Source organism: Carcharodon carcharias, chromosome 25, assembly GCF_017639515.1.
Source record: "Carcharodon carcharias isolate sCarCar2 chromosome 25, sCarCar2.pri, whole genome shotgun sequence".
Classification (NCBI taxonomy): domain Eukaryota; kingdom Metazoa; phylum Chordata; class Chondrichthyes; order Lamniformes; family Lamnidae; genus Carcharodon; species Carcharodon carcharias.
This window is the reverse complement of record NC_054491.1, coordinates 26932206-26953814: the sequence shown is the minus strand read 5'-3', so window position 1 is coordinate 26953814 and position 21609 is coordinate 26932206. Positions and strand designations below refer to the sequence as shown.

The 21609-nt window shown below is 44.1% G+C and overlaps 1 protein-coding gene across 1 annotated transcript in view; it reads left to right on the top strand.

Moving 5' to 3' along the window:
* Nucleotides 1-21609, top strand: part of grik4 (glutamate receptor, ionotropic, kainate 4) — a 170915-nt gene that overhangs the window by 88479 nt on the left and 60827 nt on the right. The window contains exon 12 of the mRNA XM_041174285.1: nucleotides 12125-12238. Coding sequence (XP_041030219.1) covers nucleotides 12125-12238 — 114 coding nt within the window. The remainder of the gene's footprint in view (nucleotides 1-12124; nucleotides 12239-21609) is intronic.

Genomic DNA, 21609 nt, shown 5'->3' with positions numbered 1-21609 from the left:
GTAATTGACTTAAAAGGTTTAATTTAAAGGGATAAGTCATGGCAGGAGCGCTCAAAGCCGTGGTGTGCTCCTTGTGCTCCATGTGCGAAGCCGGGGACATTTCCAGTGCCCGGGACAAGCATGTGTGCAAGAAGTATGTCTAGCTGCAGCTCCTGGAAGCTCAGGTTTTAGAGCTGGAACGGCGGCTGGGGACACTGTGGAGCATCCGCGAGTCTGAGAGCATCGTGCATAGCACATTTAGGGAGCTGGTCACACTGAAGATGAAGGGACTTGAGGAAGGAAGGGAATGGGTGACCACCAGGCAGTCCAAGAGAAATAGGCAGGTAGTTCAGGAATCCCCTGGTGTCCCGCTTGCAAATCAATTTTCCATTTTGGAGGTTGATGAGGGCACTGGTTCCTCCAGGGATTCCGGACAGAGCCAAGCTTCTGGCACCACAAGCAGCCTGTCTGTACAGGAAGGGAGGAAGAGCAATAGTAATAGGGGATTCTATAGTCAGGGGAACAGATAGGCGCTACTGTGGCCGTCACCGTTGCTCCAGGATGGTATGTTGCCTCCCTGGTGCCAGGGTCCGGGATGTCACTAAATGGCTGCAGAGGATCCTGAAGGGGGAGGGTGATATGGCAGAGGTCATGGTACATGTTGGTACCAATGACATAGCTAGAAAGAGGGATGAGGTCTTGCATCAAGAATTCAGGGAGTTTGGCAGTAGACTAAAAAGCAGGACCTCTCGGGTTGTAATCTCTGGATTACACCCAGTGCCACATGCTAGCGAGCTCAGAAAAAGGAGAGTGGCACAGATGAATACGTGGCTTAAGACGTAGTGCAGGAGAGAGGGTTTTAGATTCCTGTATCACTGGGACCGTTTCTGGGGAAGGTGGGACCTGTACAAGCAGGCCAGTCTATATCTGAACCAGAGCGGGACTAACATGCTTGCAGGCGGGTTTGTTAGTGCTGCTGGGAGGAGTTTAACCTAATTCAGCAGGGGGAAGGGACACAGTGCTTGCTCCTCCAACCCCATAACTCCTGTACATCTTTTTTAGGCCCAGTGCACCTTCCCTATACCCCGCATACCCTTGTACCCCTCCTAAAATTGTCTACACACTTCTTAGGCTTTGCACACCCTATGGCACACACCTTATGCACAACGAGCAGGACGATCTACATCTGAACCAGAGCGGGACTAACATCCTTGCAGGTGGGTTTGCTAGTGCTGTGGGAGGAGTTTAAACTAATTCAGCAGGGGGAGGAGATACAGAATGTTAGCAGAATAGGGACACATCATAGTACAGTAAAACAATCAAGTCAAAGGGAGCACAGCTACATTAAGCTTCAAGGGAGTAAGGCAAGGCTGGATAGCCTCTACTTTAATGCCAGGAGTATTACAGGCAAAATGGAAGAGTTAAGGGTGAGGATTGACATGTGGAATTGTGATATACTAGCCATCACTGAGACGTGGTTGAGGGAAGGGCAGGATTGGCAGCTCAACATTCCGGAATATAGAATCTTCAGGCAAGACAGGGGAGGGGGTAAAAGAGGAGGAGGGGTTGCATTATTAGTTAAGGAGTCAGTTACTGCAGTAAGGAGAGATGATATCTTGGAGGGGGCATTGAATGAAGCTTTGTGGGTAGAGCTTAGGAATAAAAAAGGGGCAGCCACATTGTTAGGTGTTTATTATAGACTCCCAGATAGTCAGCGAGAAATTGAGGAGCAAATATGTGCACAATTTGTGGAGGTGTGTAAAAACGATATTATATTAGATGATTTCAATTTTCCCAACATTAATTGGGATAGACATAGTGTTAAGGGCTTGGATGGAGTGGATTTCTTGAAATGTATACAGGAGAACTTTCCAGGTCAATATGTAGAGGGTCCAACAAGGGACGGTGCATTGCTGGACCTAATTCTGGGGAATGAAGCCGGAAAGGTGGCTGAGGTGGTGGTGGGCAAGCATTTTAGTGAAAGCGACCACAACATGGTACAGTTTAAGTTTGTTATGGACAAAGAAATAGACAAGTTGCTAAAAAATGTTTTGGATTGGGGGAGAGTGGATTTTAGTAAAATAAGGCAGGATCTGGCCAAGGTAGACTGGGAACATTTAATTGTGGGGAAATGTACAAAGGAATAGTTGTGGGTGTTCAAAAAGGAAATGGGGAGCGTACAGGCTCAACATGTTCTCTCTAGGGTGATAGGAAGGAGTAACAAGCCCAGAGAACCATGGATGACCAGAGATATTCAGGTTACGATGAGAAGGAAAAGAAAGGCTTTTAGCAGGTACAAGGGAAGCAAATCAGCAGAGGCATTAGTGGAGTACAGAAATGCAGGGTGGTGCTTAAGAAAGCAATTAGGAGAGCAAAGAGGGGATAGGAGAAAGCTCCGGCTGGTAAAAGTAGAGAAAATCCTAAGATATTCTATAAGTACATCAATGGGAAGAGGATAACCAGGGAAAGTGTAGGGCCCAATAGGGACCAAGGGAGCAATCTATGGGTGGAGCCAGAAGATATCGCTAGAGTGTTGAATGAATACTTCACCCAAGAGAATGAGGATGATGGTATCGAACTTGGGGAGAGAGACTGCAAGGTTCTTAAGCAAATTGATATAGGGAGTGACAAGATATTGGAGGTGTTGGAAGGCTTAAAAGTGGACAAATCTCCAGGTCCAGATGATTTGTGTCCCAGACTGCTGAGGGAGGCAAGGGAGGAGATCGCAGGGGCTCTGACCCAAATTTTTAATTCCTCTCTGGCCACGGGGGAGGTGCCAGAGGACTGGAAAACAGCTAATGTGCTTCCGCTATTTAAGAAGGGCTGTAGAGATAAGCCAGGAAACTACAGGCCAGTGAGTCTCATGTCAGTGGTAGGGAAACTATTGGAGAAAGTTCTGAAGGAGATTATATATCTCTACTTGGAGAGGCAAGGTTTGATCAAGGATAGTCAGCATGGCTTTGTCAGAGGGAGATCATACCTAACAAATTTGACTGAATTTTTTGAGGAGGTGTGTAGATGAGGGTAGTGCAGTTGATGTAGTTTATATGAGTTTCAGCAAAGCCTTTGACAAGGTCCCACATGGGAGACTTATAAAGAAGGCAAATGCACATGGGATACAGGGTAATTTGATAAGCTGGATTCAAAGGCTTAGTTGTAGGAGGCAGAGGGTGATGACAGAAGGATGTTTTAGTGACTGGAAGCCATTGTTCAGTGGCGTACCACAGGAATCTGTGCTCCATCCCCTATTATTTGTCATTTATATAAGCGACATAGATGACAATGTGGAGGGTAGGATTAGTAAGTTTGCGGATGACACAAAGATTGGCCGGGTGTTTAACAGTGAGGTTGAGTGTCTTGGGCTACAGGAAGATATAAACAGGATGGTCAAATGGGCAGATAAGTGGCAGATGGAATTTAACCCTGAAAAGTGTGAGGTGATAGTCTTTGGAAGGAGTAATTTGACAAGGAAGTATTCAATGAACGGCATGGCACTAGGAAGTTCTGAGGAACAAAGAGACCTTGGCGTGTGTGTCCATAGATCTCTGACAGCAGAGGGGCATGTTAGTGAGGTGGTAAAAAATGCATATGGGACACTTGCCTTTATCAATCGAGGCATAGAGTACAAAAGTAGGGAGGTCATGTTGGAGTTGTATGGAACCTTAGTGAGACCACAGATGGAGCACTGTGTGCAGTTCTGGTCACAACATTATAGGAAGGATGTGATTGCACTGGAGGGGGTGCAGAGGAGATTCACCAGGATGTTGCCTGGGATGAAACATTTAAGTTATGAAGAGAGGTTGGATAGAATTGGGTTGTTTTCGTTGGAGCAGAGAAGACTGAGGGGCGACCTGATTGAGGTGTACAAGATTATGAGGGGCATGGTCAGGGTGGATAGGGAGCAGCTGTCCCCTTTAGTTGAAGGGTCAGTCACAAGGGGGCATAAGGTCAAGGTGAGGGGCAGGAGGCTTAGGGGGGATGTGAGGAAAAACTTTTTTACCCAGAGGGTGGTGACGGTCTGGAATGCACTGCCTGGGAGGGTGGTGCAGGCAGGTTGCCTCACATCCTTTAAAAAGTACCTGGATGAGCACTTGGCACATCATAACATTCAAGGCTATGGGCCAAGTGCTGGTAAATGGGATTAGGTAGGTAGGTCAGGTGTTTCTCACATTTTGGTGCATCCTCGATCGGCCGAAGGACCTCCTCTGATTCTGTGAAGGAAGTTCTCCGGAAACATTTCAGAAATTCCTCTCCTTCCTCACCCTTTACTTTACCATTATCCCAAAAAGTATTTGGGTATTTTGGGTGAAATGAGCGTGACTGGCCTTCACATCAAGGCCGCATTTGACAGAGTGTGGCATCAAGTAGTCCTAATAAAACTGGAGTCAATGGTAATCATGGGAAAACTGGTTGGAGTCATGCCTAGCACAAAGGAAGATGGTTGTGGTTGCTAGAGGTCAGTCATCTCAGCTCCAGGATATCACTACAGGAGTTCCTCAGGGTAGTGTCCTCGGCCCAACCATCTTCAGCTGCTTCATCAATGACCTCCCCACCAGAAGTGGGGATGTTCAGTGATGACTGCACAATGTTCAGCACCATTTGCGACTCCTCAGATACTGAAGCAGTCCATGCCCAAATGCAGCAAGACCTGGACAATATCCAGGCTTGAGCTTGAGCTGACAAGTGGCAAGTAACATTCGTGCCACACAAGACAATGACCATCTCCAACAAGAGAGAATCCAACCATCGCCCCTTGACATTCAATGGCATTACCATCATTGAATCCCCACTCTCAACATCCTGGAGGTTACTATTGACCAGAAACTGAACTGGACTCACCCTATAAATACTGTGACTACAAGAGCAGGTGAGAGACTAGGAATTCTGACTCCCTGAAGCCTGTTCATCATTGATAGGGCACATGTCAGGGGTGTGATAAAATACTCTCCACTTGCCTGGATAAGTGCAGGTCCAACAACACTCAAGAAGCTCAACACCTTCCAGGACAAAGCAGCCCACTTGATTAGCACCACGTCCACAAACATTCACTCCCTCCACCACTGACGCACAGTGGCAGCAGTGTGTCCCATCTACAAGATGCACTGCAGGAAGTCACCAAGGCACCTTAAACAGCATCTTCAAAACCAACGACTGCTACCATCCAGAAGGACAAGGGCAGCAGACACATGGGAACACCAACACCTGGAAGTTCCCCTTCAAACCACTCAGCATTCTGACTTGGAAATATATTGCCGTTCCTTCACTGTCATTGGGTCAAAATCCTGGAACTCCCTCCGTAACAGCACTGTGGGTGTACCTACACCACCTGGACTGCAGCAGTTCAAAAAGGCAGCTCACCACCACCTTCTCAGGGGCAATTAGGATGGGCAGTAAATGCTGGCCTAGCTGCAACACCCACTTCCCGAATGTAAAAAAAAATTATAGACACCATGATTACCACTCTACAGTTCTTACAGATCTCAGTATTTTTTATTTTAAATTAGTCTTTCATGGGATTTGGGTGTCACTGGCAAAGTCAACATTTGTTGCCCATCCCTAATTGCCTTTGAACTGAGTGGCATGTCAGAGGGCAGATAAGAGTCAACTACATTGATGTGGATCTGGAGTCACATATAGGCCAAATCAGGTAAGGATTTCCTGGTTATCCTGCAGATTTTGTCCTCTATCTCCCTCTCACTATTTGGAGGTCTGTAGCATAACCCCCAGTAGTGTGATCATATCTTTCTTGCAACTCAACTCTAACCAAATGGATTTTGTCCTTGCCCCTTCACAGACATCCTCTCTTTTGAAAACTATGATGCCTTCTCTAGCCAGTACTGCCACGCCAACTCCATTTTTTCCCTTCCCTATCTCTTCTAAACACTTTGTATCCATGATTATTCGGTGCCCAGGCTTCACCATTTTTAAGTCATGTTTCCATTGTTGCCATATCATATTACCACACTGTTATTTGTGTTGGTACTGATCAACATTATTCACTACACTTTGTGCATTTACCTACATGCATTTTAAATCTGACTTTTTATTCCTCATAGTCCTTATTGTTCCCTCCAATCGAATATGGTACTACCTCTTTCTCTAGTACTATCCAACACTCACACTTTATGCACCTTATTCTTCTTTTCTACTTCAATATTCTGGTGCCCTTCCCCCTGCCAATTTATTTTTAACCCTCTACAACAACCTTCATGAACCTCCCAGCATGGACATTGGTCCAAGTCCTGCTGAGGTGCAACCCGTCCCTTTTGAATAGGTGCCTGGGAGCTGGTCCCAATGCCTCAGGAATCTGAAACCCTGCCCCCTGCACCATGCCTTTAGGCAGGTATCAATTCTCCCTATCTTCCTAGTTCTCCTATTGCTAGTGCAGGGCACTTAGAATAATCCAGACATTACTACCTTCAAGGCCCTATTTTTTAACTTCCTCCTTAGCCCCTGAAATCTGACTGCAGGGCCTCAATACATGCCCTCTCTATGTCATTGGTACCAATGTGTACCACAAACTCTGGCTCACTCTCTTCCCGCTGCAGAATATTATGCTCAGTGTGGCCAACTTGGGATGACCTGGTCAGAGTTGACTAGGTTGAGAAGACCAGATAAGAGTGTCTGGAACGGGATAGCTGATGTGACTGGGTCAGGGTAGTGGGGTCGAGTTGAACAGAACGTGATGCCTGGTTTGGGAAGTCCAGGTTGGCTGGGTTGTGATGCCCTAGTGAGGGTGGCCAGTATGCCCAGCTTAACGTGATCAATTCCTTGTTTTTATGGTCAAAATCTTTAATGACTATTTTTCACAATCCAGTGAAAATGACCAGATTTAATTAATTCAGTGTCACAGTTTGCCTTTGTGGGTTTTGAACTTAGGTTTGAATGTGGGTTATTAGCACATGACTATTGGACTATAAGCACTGGACTATTGAACCCAATGTGCAATGCTGTAATGCAAACATGGAAGTTTTAATATAAAAATAAAGACAGTATGCATCATAGAAACAATGTTTTGTATCAATCTCACAGCCAATCAGCGGCTCCTTTGCTGTGATTCTGGCACTGCACAGTCCAGATTCACATCAGTACCACAACTAACTACCTCCTATTTACCAGTTGATTACATTTTGTAAAATCATCTGTTCCAGGCAACACTTCTATATTATAGATGTTGCTTCCATCTACATATTAAGGCATCACATGATTTGGAGTTTACCATTTCACAAATATCTATTTATGGTTGTTATAAATTTTGAAAATATGTTACTTCATGACAATCCATTAGTATAACAGTCCTGACAATATTTGTGTTAATTCTTAGTTCTTGCAATATATAAGAGTTAGCCACACAACTATATATAAAACGTTGCAAAACGCATTATAACGTAATGAACGAGAATTTGCTGCAAAACATAAATGTGTGAATGATGTTTGCCATTAGGAATGAGAAAATTGGTCAGCAACTGATGGCAAAGGAGGGATATCGCATGAAACTTGAATTACCATGAATGTTGAATGATTTGTGTAGCTCTGTCATTAGTTTCCTGAAAATAGCCCTTAAACTCCCTGTGAGTTTCAGCAAGTTTCTGCATTTGCACATTAATTGCCCATTCAACTCGTTATACAAGACAACTAAAAATGTGGAGTCTCATTCCTTCAGGTAGTGAATGGTTGGAAATTTTAAAAATGTCATAAATTTTAACATTTTTTTCTAACTTTTCCTTTCTGTCCTTTTTTATCTTTCTCTTAATCCTCCTTTCTTTTCCTCTCTTTGGCCGGAATTTTCCAGCCCTCACCCCACAGCAGGGCCGGTGAGTCATTGAAATTTCCATTCATATCAGTGGGACCGGAAGATCCCGCTGGTGTGAGGGGCTGGAAAATTCCAGCCTTTATCTTTCCTAACCTGATTTGACATTGAATTTAGTCTCCGTCTCAGTCCTTCCTGTGCTTAATTCTCAATCATTAAACCTTGTTGATTATGAAGGTTCATTGTTAGTCTCATTGTTCACTCAGGTTCCAGATGCTCCATTGCCTTCACTACGCTGTTATTTGCTGATGCTTGCAGCAGCTTTATGGCCATATTTTTTTAAAAAACTAAATGTACACGAGCAAACTTAACTAGCAGGGCATGTTGTTACAATCTCCAGCAAGACTGATAACGTTTAAAGAGATTCAAACTCTCAATTAACAGCTGAAAGGAAAACACCTCAAGACATCACATTTTAAAACTTTACTCTATCAAATGACTAAAACTACTATTAAGTAAAGTATTTTCTTTTGTAGGAAACTTGTACTTGAAAGTATAGAAATAAATGGTTCTTTATATTATCATGCATCACACTCTCCACAGAATTATATTCTTATCGCAAACAGTTCATAGTTACTCCCAGCTTCAGATGGGTTCCTTCCTTTTTACTTTCCCAGCCAAGTAACTTCTAAACCCAGAACTGTCTCTCACTGTGAGGGTTACATGTAGATTTCTTCCCCTAGCTCCAAGCTAGGAAAAAATTGCAGATTCCTTTAACTCCTTATAAACTCAGTCTTCAATCTGAGTGCAAGCTCCCACTTGCGTTCTGTGTGGTGAAAGATAGAGTCAGCATTTTCTCTGCGTAAAGTGCAGACCCCTCTACTTCTATCTTTTGCTCTCTCTCTACCTCTCAGATGGCTGCAAACCACACGAGAAAACTACAACTTCTGCCTGTCTGTGATGTTCATGGATTTATAGGGAAGCTTGTAACCTGATCTCAAAATGGCTTCCTCTACCTTCTTCCCAATGGCAAAGGGAAACAAATTAGCTTTGTATGCGTAAGTAGAATGCTAATCGGTTATCTTTGATCCCAACTCTCTTTAAGATTAGATTAAAGGGATGTTTACAGTACAACTGTTTTCAACTTAATATCTATAGCACCTACCTGGGCCTTTGGCAGACTCAGAATCTACTCATTGTAGACTTAGAGACTGTTATTGTCCCCAAGTGTAAATAACTTGCACCTCTCTCTTAATAAAACAATCTGAGTCTTCCTCCGATCTCTAGCAATCAAACCACCTAGGCTTACTGTCAGGCAGACTCCAGCACAGGTCACATGACCCCTTTCATCTACCCTACATTTAAAGTTACACTCTCAAAATATAGTAATCTTATATATCAACCCTAAAACATAACAATTTTATTAACCTCACAATTGTGACACTACCTCCCCCCCACAAGAGGATGAAAACTCATCACCATAGTAATTTGTTTTCATAAACAATACCAAAAATATACCAACTTATAACATTTTATACATTTTAACAATTAACTTACTTATATTAAGCTAAAAACAAAAAAACTGCGGATGCTGGAAATCCAGAACAAAAACAGAATTACCTGGAAAAACTCAGCAGGTCTGGCAGCATCGGCGGAGAAGAAAAGAGTTGACGTTTCAAGTCCTCATGACCCTTCAACAGAACTAGATTTGTATCATTGCACCCATGCTGTCACAATGCCCATTAAACAGTCCATCTTGGCAGCATTGCAATGTTCATCCATCCAATAGATGTAACAGATAAGATTTAAAGTCTTTTTATGGCGATTCTTAGAGTTCCTCCTTCCAAATGGCGGAGAAGTGATTTCATTGCTAGTTGCTCCTTTCTCATGACATATAAAATCCATTTTGTTTCCATGTCCTTGGTTAAAAGATGGCACACTTGATTCAGTCTGGAGAACTTTGTCAAAACCACTGCTGCAAGGTTCTGATAGTCCCTCTGGTTTTTAAATACCAGCAGATGTAAATTATAGACTCAGAAGAAATTCTCTATCATAATGCTTTTCACCTTCAGCATTTCCAGTGGTTCTAACTTAAAATCAGACTTCACGTTGTCATCAGGGTGTTGACTTTTTAACTCAGTCTTTGGATCACCCTGCTTAGATTTTACTTTCTGATCTCCATTCTCATGGCTGTAGATTCTTTAATTTCCAGGTCAAAAAGGACATCTCAGATGGCCAAACCTCTGAGTGGTCTTTTCCATCTTTAAACACAAGATTACAATTCTCCTTTGGAAATTTCACCTCATTTTCTAAAACTTTAATATCTCTTTGTAGTTCCAAAATAACAGCATATGCCAAATTCAAATTATTTTGGTTTACTGCACTGTCTCTGTTTCTCATTAACCTGGAATTTTACTGCTGTATGCTGTTTTGACATAGGCAATTTAAGATTTACAGGCAAGTTCAAAGCATACAGAGTCAGTTAGTTTGCACCTGACTTTTATCCTTTGCAGTAAATCTGAGTTGTTACTGTCTCTTCCATGTTAGAAGTTAGAACTTTGACTCTCTGGACACATCTTTAGTTGAAGCAGTTTTTTCTAAGCAGGATTATAAATAGTCCCTGTTTCTTTGAGTACATTGTCAATTCTAATAGACTTGCCTCCTATCTCTGGCAATGGTAACACCTTATCCCCTGTGAAGTTATTTCCTAGTATTAAATCAACATTATCAATGGCAATACAGCCATAACTCAAACAACAATGGACCCATTGACTAAAGCACAGCGTAAATTTACTCTATACAGGGGAACAGGTACACAACTCCCATTAAGGCCTCGTATCAATACTCTTTTTTCAGCTAATTCTCTGGAGAGAAATTCATGCCTTTTGCTAACATCAACTTTAATCTGACCCCATTTCTCTAAGGATAACTTGTTTTGGCCCTTTATCAGACAAAAATTGAATTACTTCACCCTCAAATATAAAAACCTTCATAATTTTTTATGCTCCAATGTACACCCACAGTAAGTGCATGGGATGAAATTGGTTGGTCACCAGTTCATCCTCCTGGTACAGCAACCTGGAGAAACACTAGAACACAATCACAAAAGCTAATGTTTTTAATTTTAAATTTCAGCACTCTACCTTTACACGTCCTATCTTATGACAATAAAAGCACATTAGTCTCCTTGAATCATTTCTATCTACACTGTCTCTTTTACTACTTTGAGGAGCACCTGTCTTTTCATTTCTATCATCCCTTTCAATGTAATAAGTATTCTGTTCATTATCACTTTGTTTCTCTCTCTAGCTCCTTTTGCAGGGGTGCAAATAATGGTTTGCTGCCACCTAGGTCTTTGTGGGTTAAGTCACAGCTATCAGCTTCCCTTATATTACAAATTTTACAGTCTTCTAGGTAAGACTTGATTCCTAAAGGAATACTATTCTTAAATTCCTTAATTAACAACACCTCTCAGGTTTTCAAAATCCTGATTCAGCTTCATCAACCAAACCATTGATTAAATATTATCCCTTTTTCTCCTGCAAATTCCACAAAATTCTGATTTTGTCTGTTCCTCAAGTCTCATAATTTTTGTTGAAAAGCTTCTGGTACCATCTCATATGCATTCAGCATAGTAGTCTTAACCGTATCATAATCTGCAAATTGCTCATCAAAAAGGGTTGAATAAACCTCCAAAGCTGTTCCTACCAAAACACTTTGTAATAGGATTCTCCAAATTTCTTGTGGCCACAGTAACTTCATAACAATTTTCTCAAATGATATGAAATACATTTAATTCCTTTCTCACTGAATTTAGGCACTAGACAAATATTCCTTGCTCAGTCAAAACCAGGAGTTAAATCTGAATCATCATCAAATCCACCTGTTACTCCCTGTTCACATAATCAAAGCCTTTCTCTATCCAGCTCAAATTTCCTGGCTTCTCTTTTTCTTTGCAATTCAAGACTCTCCCTTTCTCTTATTCTTTGAAATTCTAATTCACATTTTCGCATTTCCCTCCCTTTCAGACTCAGGTGAAATCTGGGCGATTGTAATTTAGGTAAAAATCCACTGTGTATACTGCAGTTCCTAAATCTAACCACAGAAGATGATGGCTAAGCTGACTGATTTCTGATTAATTGTATATAATTTCTGGTTGAATTGAAATGTTTTGATTTATAGAAAAATGTCTTGCCATCTAAACATGGGTTGAAAATGTAGACAGAACTCTTTTTTTCCCACTCAAATAGGATTTCTTGCTCAAGAGAATTAGACAACTGTTAAGTCCTGCCTGCCAATATGTTTTCAACATAACAATTGTTGGTGAAATGTATTTGTGTGTTGTTCAGTCACCACTGTCCTGTTTTGTCTGTTATACTTGTCATGTGTTTACAGAAAGCTGATCTCGCTGTAGCAGGCTTAACGATCACAGCAGAGCGTGAGAAGGTCATCGATTTCTCCAAACCATTTATGACTTTAGGAATTAGTATTTTGTACCGAGTTCAGATGGTAAGAGATGATTTCCCTGCAAGTCAACACAGTAGAAAAAATACATATCTTGTTTTGTCTTTTTTTGCGTCCACGTGTTGTGATAAACTTAGCTCCGTCATAAGAGTTTTGCCACTGTGTCAGTTGCCACCTTTCAAATGAAGTGTGAAACTGAGGTCTATCTACCTTGTCAGGTGGGTGAAAACGTTCAGTGGCATATTGTTAAGAGAAGCCTGATAAACCCATTTTCCTCAAATGATCTCACTAAAGGGATTATCAGGCTAATTCATCTCATTACTATTTGTGGGACCTTGCTGTGTGAAGATTGGCTGCAACATTTCCATAGATTCCAACAGTGACTAGTACCACAATAATTTTGAAGCAATTTGGGATGTCCTGGGCTTATGTAAATGCAAGTCTTTCCTTTCCTTCCGTTATCAGAGTACAGTTCCAGTCAGTGGTAACCAGTCGAAGGAAAGAGAGAGAGGAATTCCTGAAATGTATAAAAGAGAATTTTTTGATCAGTATGTAAAGTAAAAGGGCAGTCAAAGCAAGTATGAGGGTAATTTGGGACCAAAAATGGGATTGTTTTGTGGAGACAGAGGGCATGGCTGAGAAAATGAGATACTTGCAGCATCCTCTTAAGTAACTTTGTTTTCATTTTATATTCTTTTATGGGATGCGGGCATCACTGCCTATACCAGCATTTATTCCCCATCCTTAATTGTCATTGAGGAGGTGGTGGTGAGCTGCCTTCTTGAACTGCTACAGTTCATGTGGTGTAGGTACACTCACAGTGCTGTTAGGGAGGGAGTTCCAGGATTTTGACCCAGTGACATTGAAGGAACAGTGATATATTTCCAAGTCAGGATGGTGAGTGACTTGGGGAACTTCCAGGTGATGGTGTTCCCATCTATCTGCTGCCCTTGTCCTTCTAGATGGTAGTGGTTGTGGGTTTGGAAGGTACTGTTAAAGGAGGCTTGGTGAGTTACTGCGGTGCACCTTGTAGATGGTACACACTGCTGCCACTGTGTGTCAGTGTTAGAGGGAGCGAATGTTTAAGGTGGTGGATAGGGTGCCAATCAAGCAGGCTGCTTTATCCTGGATGGTGTCGAGCTTCTTGAATGTTGTTGGAGCTGATCTCATCCAGGCAAGCGGAAAGTATTCCATCACATTACTGACTTGTGCCTTACGGATGGTGGACAGGATTTGGAGTGTCAGTGGGTGAATTATTTGCCACAGAATTCCCAGCTTCTGACCTGCTCTTGTAGCCACAGTATTTGTATAGATGGTCCACTTCTGTTTCTGGTCAATGGTAGCTGCCAACATGTTGATAGTGGGTGTTCCAGCGATGCTAATGCCATTGAATGCCAAGTTGGAGTCTTTCTTGTTGGAGATGGTTATTGCCTGTCACTTGTGTGGCATGAATGTTTCCTGCCACTTATCACCCTGAATGTTGTCCAGCTGTAGCTGCATATGGACACGGACTGCTTCAGTATCTGAAAAATTACGAATGGTGCTGAACTTTGTGCAAGCACTACCCTGAGGAACTCCTGTAGTGATGTCCTGGGACTGACCTGATAGACCTTCAACAACCACAACCATCTTCTTTGTTCTAAGTATGACTCCAAACCACAGAGAGTTTTCTCCTTGCTTCCCATTGACTCCAGTTTTGCTCGGGCTCCTTGATGTCACACTCGGTCAGATGCTGCCTTGATGTCGAGGGAAGTCACCCTCATCTCACCTCTGGAGCTCAACTCTTTTGTTCATGTTTGAATCAAGGCTGCAACGAGGTCAGGAGCTGAGTGGCCCTGGCAGAACCCTAACTGGGCATCAGTGAGCAGGTAATTGCTGAGTAAGTGCTGCTTGATAGCACTGTCAACGACACCTTCCTTCACTCTGTCGATGATCAGAGCAGACCAATGGCACAGTAATCGGCCAGGTTGGATTTGTCCTGCCTTTTGCGTACAGGACATACCTGGGCAACTTTCTACATTGCCGGGTAGATGACAGTGTTGTAGCTGTACTGGAACAGCTTGGCTAGGGGCATGGCAAGTTCTGGAGCACAAGTCTTCAGAACTATTGCCGGAACATTGTCAGGGCCCATAGATTTTGCAGTATCCAGGGCCGTCAGCCATTTCTTGAAAAACATGGAGTGAATCAAATTAGCTGAAGACTGGAACCTGTGACCCTGGGGACCTCAGGGGAAGGCCGAGATGGATCAACCAGTTGACACTTCTGTCTGAAGGTGATTGCAAATGTTTCAGCTTTGCCTTTTGCTGGGCTCCCCCATCACAGCGAATTGAGATATTTGTGGATCCTCCTCCTCCAGTTGTTTAATCGTCCACCAGCATTCACGACTGGATGTAGCAAGTCTGCAGAGTTTAGATTGATCCATTGGTTTGGGGATCATTTGGTCTGTCAATCGCATATGCTTCTGCTATTTAGCATGCAAGTGGTCATGTACTGTAGCTTCACCAGGTTGACACCTTATTTTTAGGTATGTCTGATGCTGCTCCTGGCATGCCCTCCTGCACTCTTCATTGAACCAGGGTTGATCCCCTGGCTTGATGATAAAGGTAGAGTGGGGGATAGCCGGGCCATGAGCTTACAGGTTGTGGTTGAGTACAATTTTGCTCCTGCTGATAGCCCACAGCACTTCATGGATGCCCAATTTTGAGTTGCTAGATCTATTTGAAATCTATCCTATTTAGCATGGTAGTAGTGCCACACAACACGGTGGAGGGTATCCTCAATGTGGAGATGGGACTTCGTTTCCACAATGACTATGCGGTGGTGACTTCTACCGATACTGATATGGATAAATGCATCTGTGTCAGGCAGGTTGGTGAAGATAAGGTCAAATATGTTTTTCCTTATTGTTTGACCCTTGTGTGTGTTGTGAAAGATTTTTGGGTTCCTTTTTCGTTTTTCTGCTAATCTATTCTTCTATATTCACTTTTCCCTTCCTATTTGTTTTCTCAGTTCTCTTATATACATTCTGGCTGGAATTTTCCGTACTCTTTGTCACAGAATCACAGAATCTCAGTGCAGAAGAGGCCCTTTGGCCCATCGGGTCTGAACCAACACGTGAGAAACACCTGACCTACCTACATAATCCCATTTACCAGCACTTGGCCCATAGCCTTGAATGTTATGATGTGCCAAGTGCTCATCCAGGTACTTTTTAAAGGATGTGAGGCAACCTGCCTCCACCACCCTCCCAGGCAGTGCATTCCAGACCGTCACCACCCTCTGGGTAAAAAAGTTTTTCCTCACATCCCCCCCTAAGCCTCCTGCCCCTCACCTTGAACTTATGTCCCCTCATGACTGACTCTTCAACGAAGGGGAACAGCTGCTCCCTATCCACCCTGACCATGCCCCTCATAATCTTGTACACCTCGATCAGGTCGCCCCTCAGTCTTCTCTGCTCCAACGAAAACAACCCAAGTCTATCCAACCTCTCTTCATAACTTAAATGTTTCATCCCAGGCAACATCCTGGTGAATCTCCTCTGCACCCCCTCCAGTGCAATCACATCCTTCCTATAATGTGGTGACCAGAACTGCACACAGTACTCCAGCTGTGGCCTCACCAAGGTTCTATACAACTCCAACATTTGTAACTCCCTACTTGTGTAATCTATGCCTCGATTTATAAAGGCAAGTGTCCCATTGTCATCGGACATCATGGTAGCATGAGCAGACAACATGGCAGGAAGGCCAAAAATGGATTTCATGACATCATGAAACCAGTTTGTGATCATCCGCTCTGCCCGTCAACAGCGGGCCGCGTTTCCCTCCACCGCTTGTCGGGAATTTCATTGTAATACATCTGCATTTCATTATAAACCCAGCTTGCCAGAATCATTCCCCCACGTTGGATCATCCGGGCACATCAGCATGATTGCAGGCCGACGTGTTTCACAACAGCATTTTAAAGGTGTGCACTTAGTGAGGTGCACTTCAAGCGGAATTCGGAGGTGAGTGCACACTAATGTTGCACTGCGCTCGTGAGAGTCACCCGTTCGACCTCAAGAAAGAGTGCATTCAAGCGAGGGCAAAGGCAGGTTGTTTTGTCCCAGCTGGCTTGACAGTGTGGTGCCGGGTCAAGGGCTGCCCTGCAGTAGGGGCAAGCTGGTGGGAGACAAGGTAGCACAATCTGAGGCAAGTTGTGGGGGGTGCAAGGCAGCATGGTCTGATGGTAGTGCACAAGCACATGCTGGAGTGGGAGGGAAGCAGCAATGCATTAGAGCAACCTTATATAAAGTAACCATTCCTCTGCAGCTGAGACAGTTCAGGCACAGCCACATTGACGTGCTTTGAGTTGGGCCCCTAGCTTCTCTGCCCACTCAAGCAGAGGCATGAAAGTGCCACCTACTGCTCCAGAGCTTTTCACCCCTCGGGCGCAGACTGCAAACTAATGTTGTTTTAGTGGACTGCAAAACAGGCAGATGGCTGGACACGTTGAACAATCTCCTTGTGATAGATGGCCAGGGAGCAGTCACTGGTGGAAGTGCTCACAGCTCCTTGCAATGTCATCATTCTGGTTTGGAATAGTCTCCCCCATGGTTCAAGCTAACAGTGCAGTCTTGCAGTGTGGGTTAGGAGAATGTTTGTGCCTGAGCTGAGAGCACAGCATGCAGTCCAGTGGGTAAAGCTGCAGCCAGTCGGTCAGGTGGAGCGGGGCAGAGACTGGGTGAGGTCTCAGGCAGCCATGCAGTGCACTAAACTCTGGCCATCAAGTGGTCCCCATCACTCTTCAGCATGCGTTAAGGGGCCTTCAGACTTAACTGAGAGATTTTTAGCACACCCAAGCTAACCCACGCACCTCTCTCTCTTTCATCCTGCAGGAGGAGTACATCAGGAGCATGGAGTCTGATGAATTAACTGTATGCCTCATGGCTTACAGGGAGCAGAGACAAGGGACAAGAAAGCGACAGAGGCACCTGGCTGGGCAGAGGGAGAAGCAGCACCCTCAGGAAGAAGGGGCAGCTGGGCCCAAGGGCACACTGCTGAAGAGCCACAGCTAGCATCATTGGTCAGTGCCTCACTAGACCCAGGGCCTATAGATGGCACCTGTCATTCCTGCAGACGACCGCGAACCAAGGTCGCCGAAGACTAGGCACGTCCCAGGAACTGGTTGGTCACATCTGCCACCTGCTGCAGGATTTGGCACCACAGGGATATGGAGTGCACCCACTGCCCATGGTCGTGAAAGTGACCACAGGACTCAATTTTTATGTCAGTGGCTCCTTTCAGGGTTCAGGACTAATAATCCAGAGACCCAGGGAAATGCTCTGGATTCAAATCCCGCCATGGCAGATGGTAAAATTTGAATTCAATAAAAATCTGGGTATAAAAGTCTGATGATGACCACAAACCATTGCTGATTGTTGTAAAAACCTATCTGGTTCACTAATGTCCTTTAGGGAAGGAAACCTGCCGTCCTTACCTGGTCTGGCCTACATGTGACTCCAGACCCACAGCAATGCGGTTGACTCTTAAATGCCCTCTGAACAAGGGAAATTAGGGATGGGCAATAAATGCTGGCCCAGCCAGTGATGCCCACATCCCATGAACAAATTTTAAAAAAGGTGACCCCTGTGCAAGCCTCCACCCACAAGTGCATCCAGGAGCCCATCTTGGAGACTTAAGGCAGAATCTTCCGTGCCCGCTGGCAGGGGGTGTGATAGGTGGCATGCGCGGACAATATGTCGTGGTCGGTTTCACAACGGTGGGAAGGCAGGTCACAATTGTCCACTCAGCCTGCCAATGGCGGGCCTCGTTTCCCACAAGAGATTAATCCAGAGATTATTACCTTTGAGGTTCTGCTTCTTAATTTGACGTCTAGCTCCTCATATTGACTATGCAGAACCTCTTTCCTAGTTCTACCCATATCATTGGTACCTACATAGGCCATGACAACTGAATCCTCCCCCTCCCACTCCAAGTTCCTCTCGAGTCCTGAGCAAATGTCCTGAACCCTGACATTTGGCAGGCAACACAGCCATCTGGACTCTCGCTCTTTGCTGCAGAGAAGAGTGTAAATCCACCCTCACTATATTGTCTCCTACTATCCCTACATTCCTATTTGCTCCTCCTGCTTAAACAGCTTCCTGTACCATGGTGCCATGGCCAGCCTGCTCATCCAACCTGCAGATCTCGCCTTCGTCCACACAAGTTTTGAACATCTCAAACCTGTTTGACAATTGCAAAGTTTGTTTGGTCTCTTTACCTGCCTCACTCATGGTCACATCCTCCTGGCCCTCGCTGCTGATCAAAATCCTGTTTTAAGAGGTGTGACCATCATCTGGAACAAAGCGTCCAGGTATGTCTACCCCTCCTTTATGTTGTGCAGTGTTTGCAGTTCGGCTTCCAGATCAATGATCCTGATCAGGAATTCCTCAAGCTGCTTACACTTTCTGCAGACATGTTTGTCCTGGATCGCCTTGATGTCCAAAAGTTCCCACAGCCGCAATACGCCTGTCCTGCCATTGTTGCATATGTTAATTAGTTAATTTAGTTACTTTCTTAATTAATTTAGAATAGTTCCTATGTATGCTGAAATTTACTGTGCTTATTAATTGCTAGTACCATCCACAAATAAACTAAAGGTTATACGATTTTTAAATGCACCGGTATGTGCTTTAGGTATTTATTTTAATTGTTTTAACACTTAATTTAACTATTTTATTTTATATTTATTTTTATTCTATTTTATTTTTAGTTCTTCTTATTTATAGATCTACCTTTACTCTTGTGTCCTAAACTGGTGATTAATACTGTCTCTTACACCAAGCACTTACTGGCCAATCAACTTACTAGCTTCCTGTGATGTCACAGTTGGTTTTAGTAACTCAATTTTTTCAGCAGTTGAGATGCTGCTCCCAACTCCCGACTGTCTCTGCTCTGCTCCCAGGTAGGATTTAACAGTAGCCTAGCAATGGTTAGTATTTGAAGTGTTATATAGTCTACAACAAATATATATTCCTCTAGACATAAAAACCAACAGGAAAGGTGAATCAACTGTGACAAACAAAATAAGTTAAAGTTTGGATTAGATCAAAGGAAGTGGCTTATAAGGTTGCCAGAAAACATGGTAAGTCTGAAGATTGGGAGCAGTTTAGAATCCAGCAAAGGAGACCAAGAAACTGAGAAAAAATCACAATGAGCGCTTTCTGAATCCAGAGCAGAATATAATACCTGTAGAAGAAGCAAAGAGTGTGGAGGTAAGAGTTAATATTCATTGCTCAAGTTTTGACTTTCTGGATTGTTTTCTGAACCGTTTTGTTGAAATCTTTGGAGGTAAGGATGCTTCTGTCTTTAAAATGCCACTAACAAACTGGCCATAACATCAATCAGTCTGCATCTCAGCAATCCAATAGCTTAAATATGGCGATTATTATGTCAGGTGGAGGCCCTTTCTCAGATCAAGAGGAGGGGAGAAGAACGCCGGAGACAGCATCAACGTGTCCACCTACAACAGCAAGCAGCACACCCTGATGGGGTTGAAACCCAGCGAGGCTTGCCAAGGAGAAGGGACTAGCAGAGGCGCCAATACCCTGCTTGCCGAATCTACTGAGTAAGATCCAACTACCTGGACATGACAGAGATGTAGTGCAGAAGAAGAATCTACCTCTCAAGGAAGACATTAACTTCCATCTGTGAAATGGTAGTCCCTAAGACTACATCCAACTGTGTTGGGGAGGGGGCACCCTATGCCTTTAACATTGAAAGTGACTGTTGTCCTAAATTTTTGCACATCAACCTCATTGCAGGCTCCTTCAGGAGATCACTGCAGTGTGTCACAGTCCACAGCACACCACTGCATAAAGTTTGTCACAGACGCACTCATTAGGAGGGTGATTACCTATATAAATTTTGAAACAGCATCGCATGCTAGAGGATTTGCACTACTGATAGCTTCCCAAAGATTCAGTGCACCATTGATTACACCCATAATTGATTAAAGCACCTGCAGGAAAGCCAGGGGCCTTTGTGAATTGTAAAGATTACCATTCACTCAATGTCCAGATGATGCAATCATCAATAAGAGATCCTCAAGGTTTGTCTAAGGCATCCTGGGCATTGCCATGATTCTTATTTTCTCTAACACTCCCAGGTTCCAAGGCTTTTGAAGGCCCTGTTGCCGATTGGATGGATGGCTTGTGGGCAATAAAGGATACCCTCTGAAAAGATGGCTAATGACACCCTTAAGACAACTTCGAACCCTTGCTGAAGAGAGCTACAACAGAAGCCATGCCTCCACGGGGGCCATAATCAAGAAGACAATTGGGCTGCTCAAGATGATGCTCCATTGCCTGGACCATCTGGGGTATTGCTTCAATATCCACAGTTGTGTCCCTCAGTTGCTTTTTGGGATTCAGTTGCAAGCCTCCAATCTTCATACCACTCATAGCACAAGAGGAACATGTCATGTGAAATATCAATTTAATTAGGTGATGTGGAACAAAAAAACACGCATTACACAACTAAATATATCACCCACGATTGCCTATCTGTGTTTAGCGTGATTTCTTAAACCGTTTACAAATGCTTCAACTTAGTGCTCCCCCCTCACTGGCAGCTGCACTGGAGGCAGGCTGCTGACTCAGATGGCCCATTGACCTGGATGACCTTGGCAGTCGTCCTCAATTGCCGGAGGCTGTGAGTGCCCCGACTGGGTGGGAGAGTTGCAAAGATGCTGGACATTCCTCAGTCAGTTGCAGAATCCTGAGACAATACTGTCACTGGTAGAGGGGTGGAGGAGCTATTGGCACCTTCAGGGGTGTCCTGAGAAGAGCCCCAGATGCAGATAGCTGCCGCTCATCCACCAACATGAGGTTTGCTTGGACCCCCTTGCTCACCAAAGATGGACAAGACATCAGGTGCCTCATCCACCTCTCACACTGGCAATGCCCTGCAGGTCTGAACACAGACCCAGAAACCTTTGATTGAGGTTTCTGGATTCTGGAGCAAGCTTTCCATGAGAGCCACCAATCTCTCGATGGAGAATGCTGTGCATTCAGAGGACAGGGTGACTGAAGCTCTCATGTCATGCAAGGGCTCCTTCATTGTACTGACCAGGGCATGTATACCTTCTGGAAGCTTTGCCAGATCCTCATGTACCTCCTGCTGGACATCCAGCATTTGCTTCCTGATAGATTACTCCAAAGGCTCGTCAGCTGCTTGGAGCTCAGCATCTGCCTGGTTTCCAACACTCCTCCAACTGTCAGAGTCAGGAAAGTCTCAATCTCCAACAGCGGCTTAGGCAATCCTGATGTGCTACACCCAGTTTGTGCCACTGTCTGTACAGATGCACTCAACCCCACTGAGGTGCCAGTATCTGAGATGGTGCAAGGTGTGGGGCAAGGATGTGACAGTGCAGCA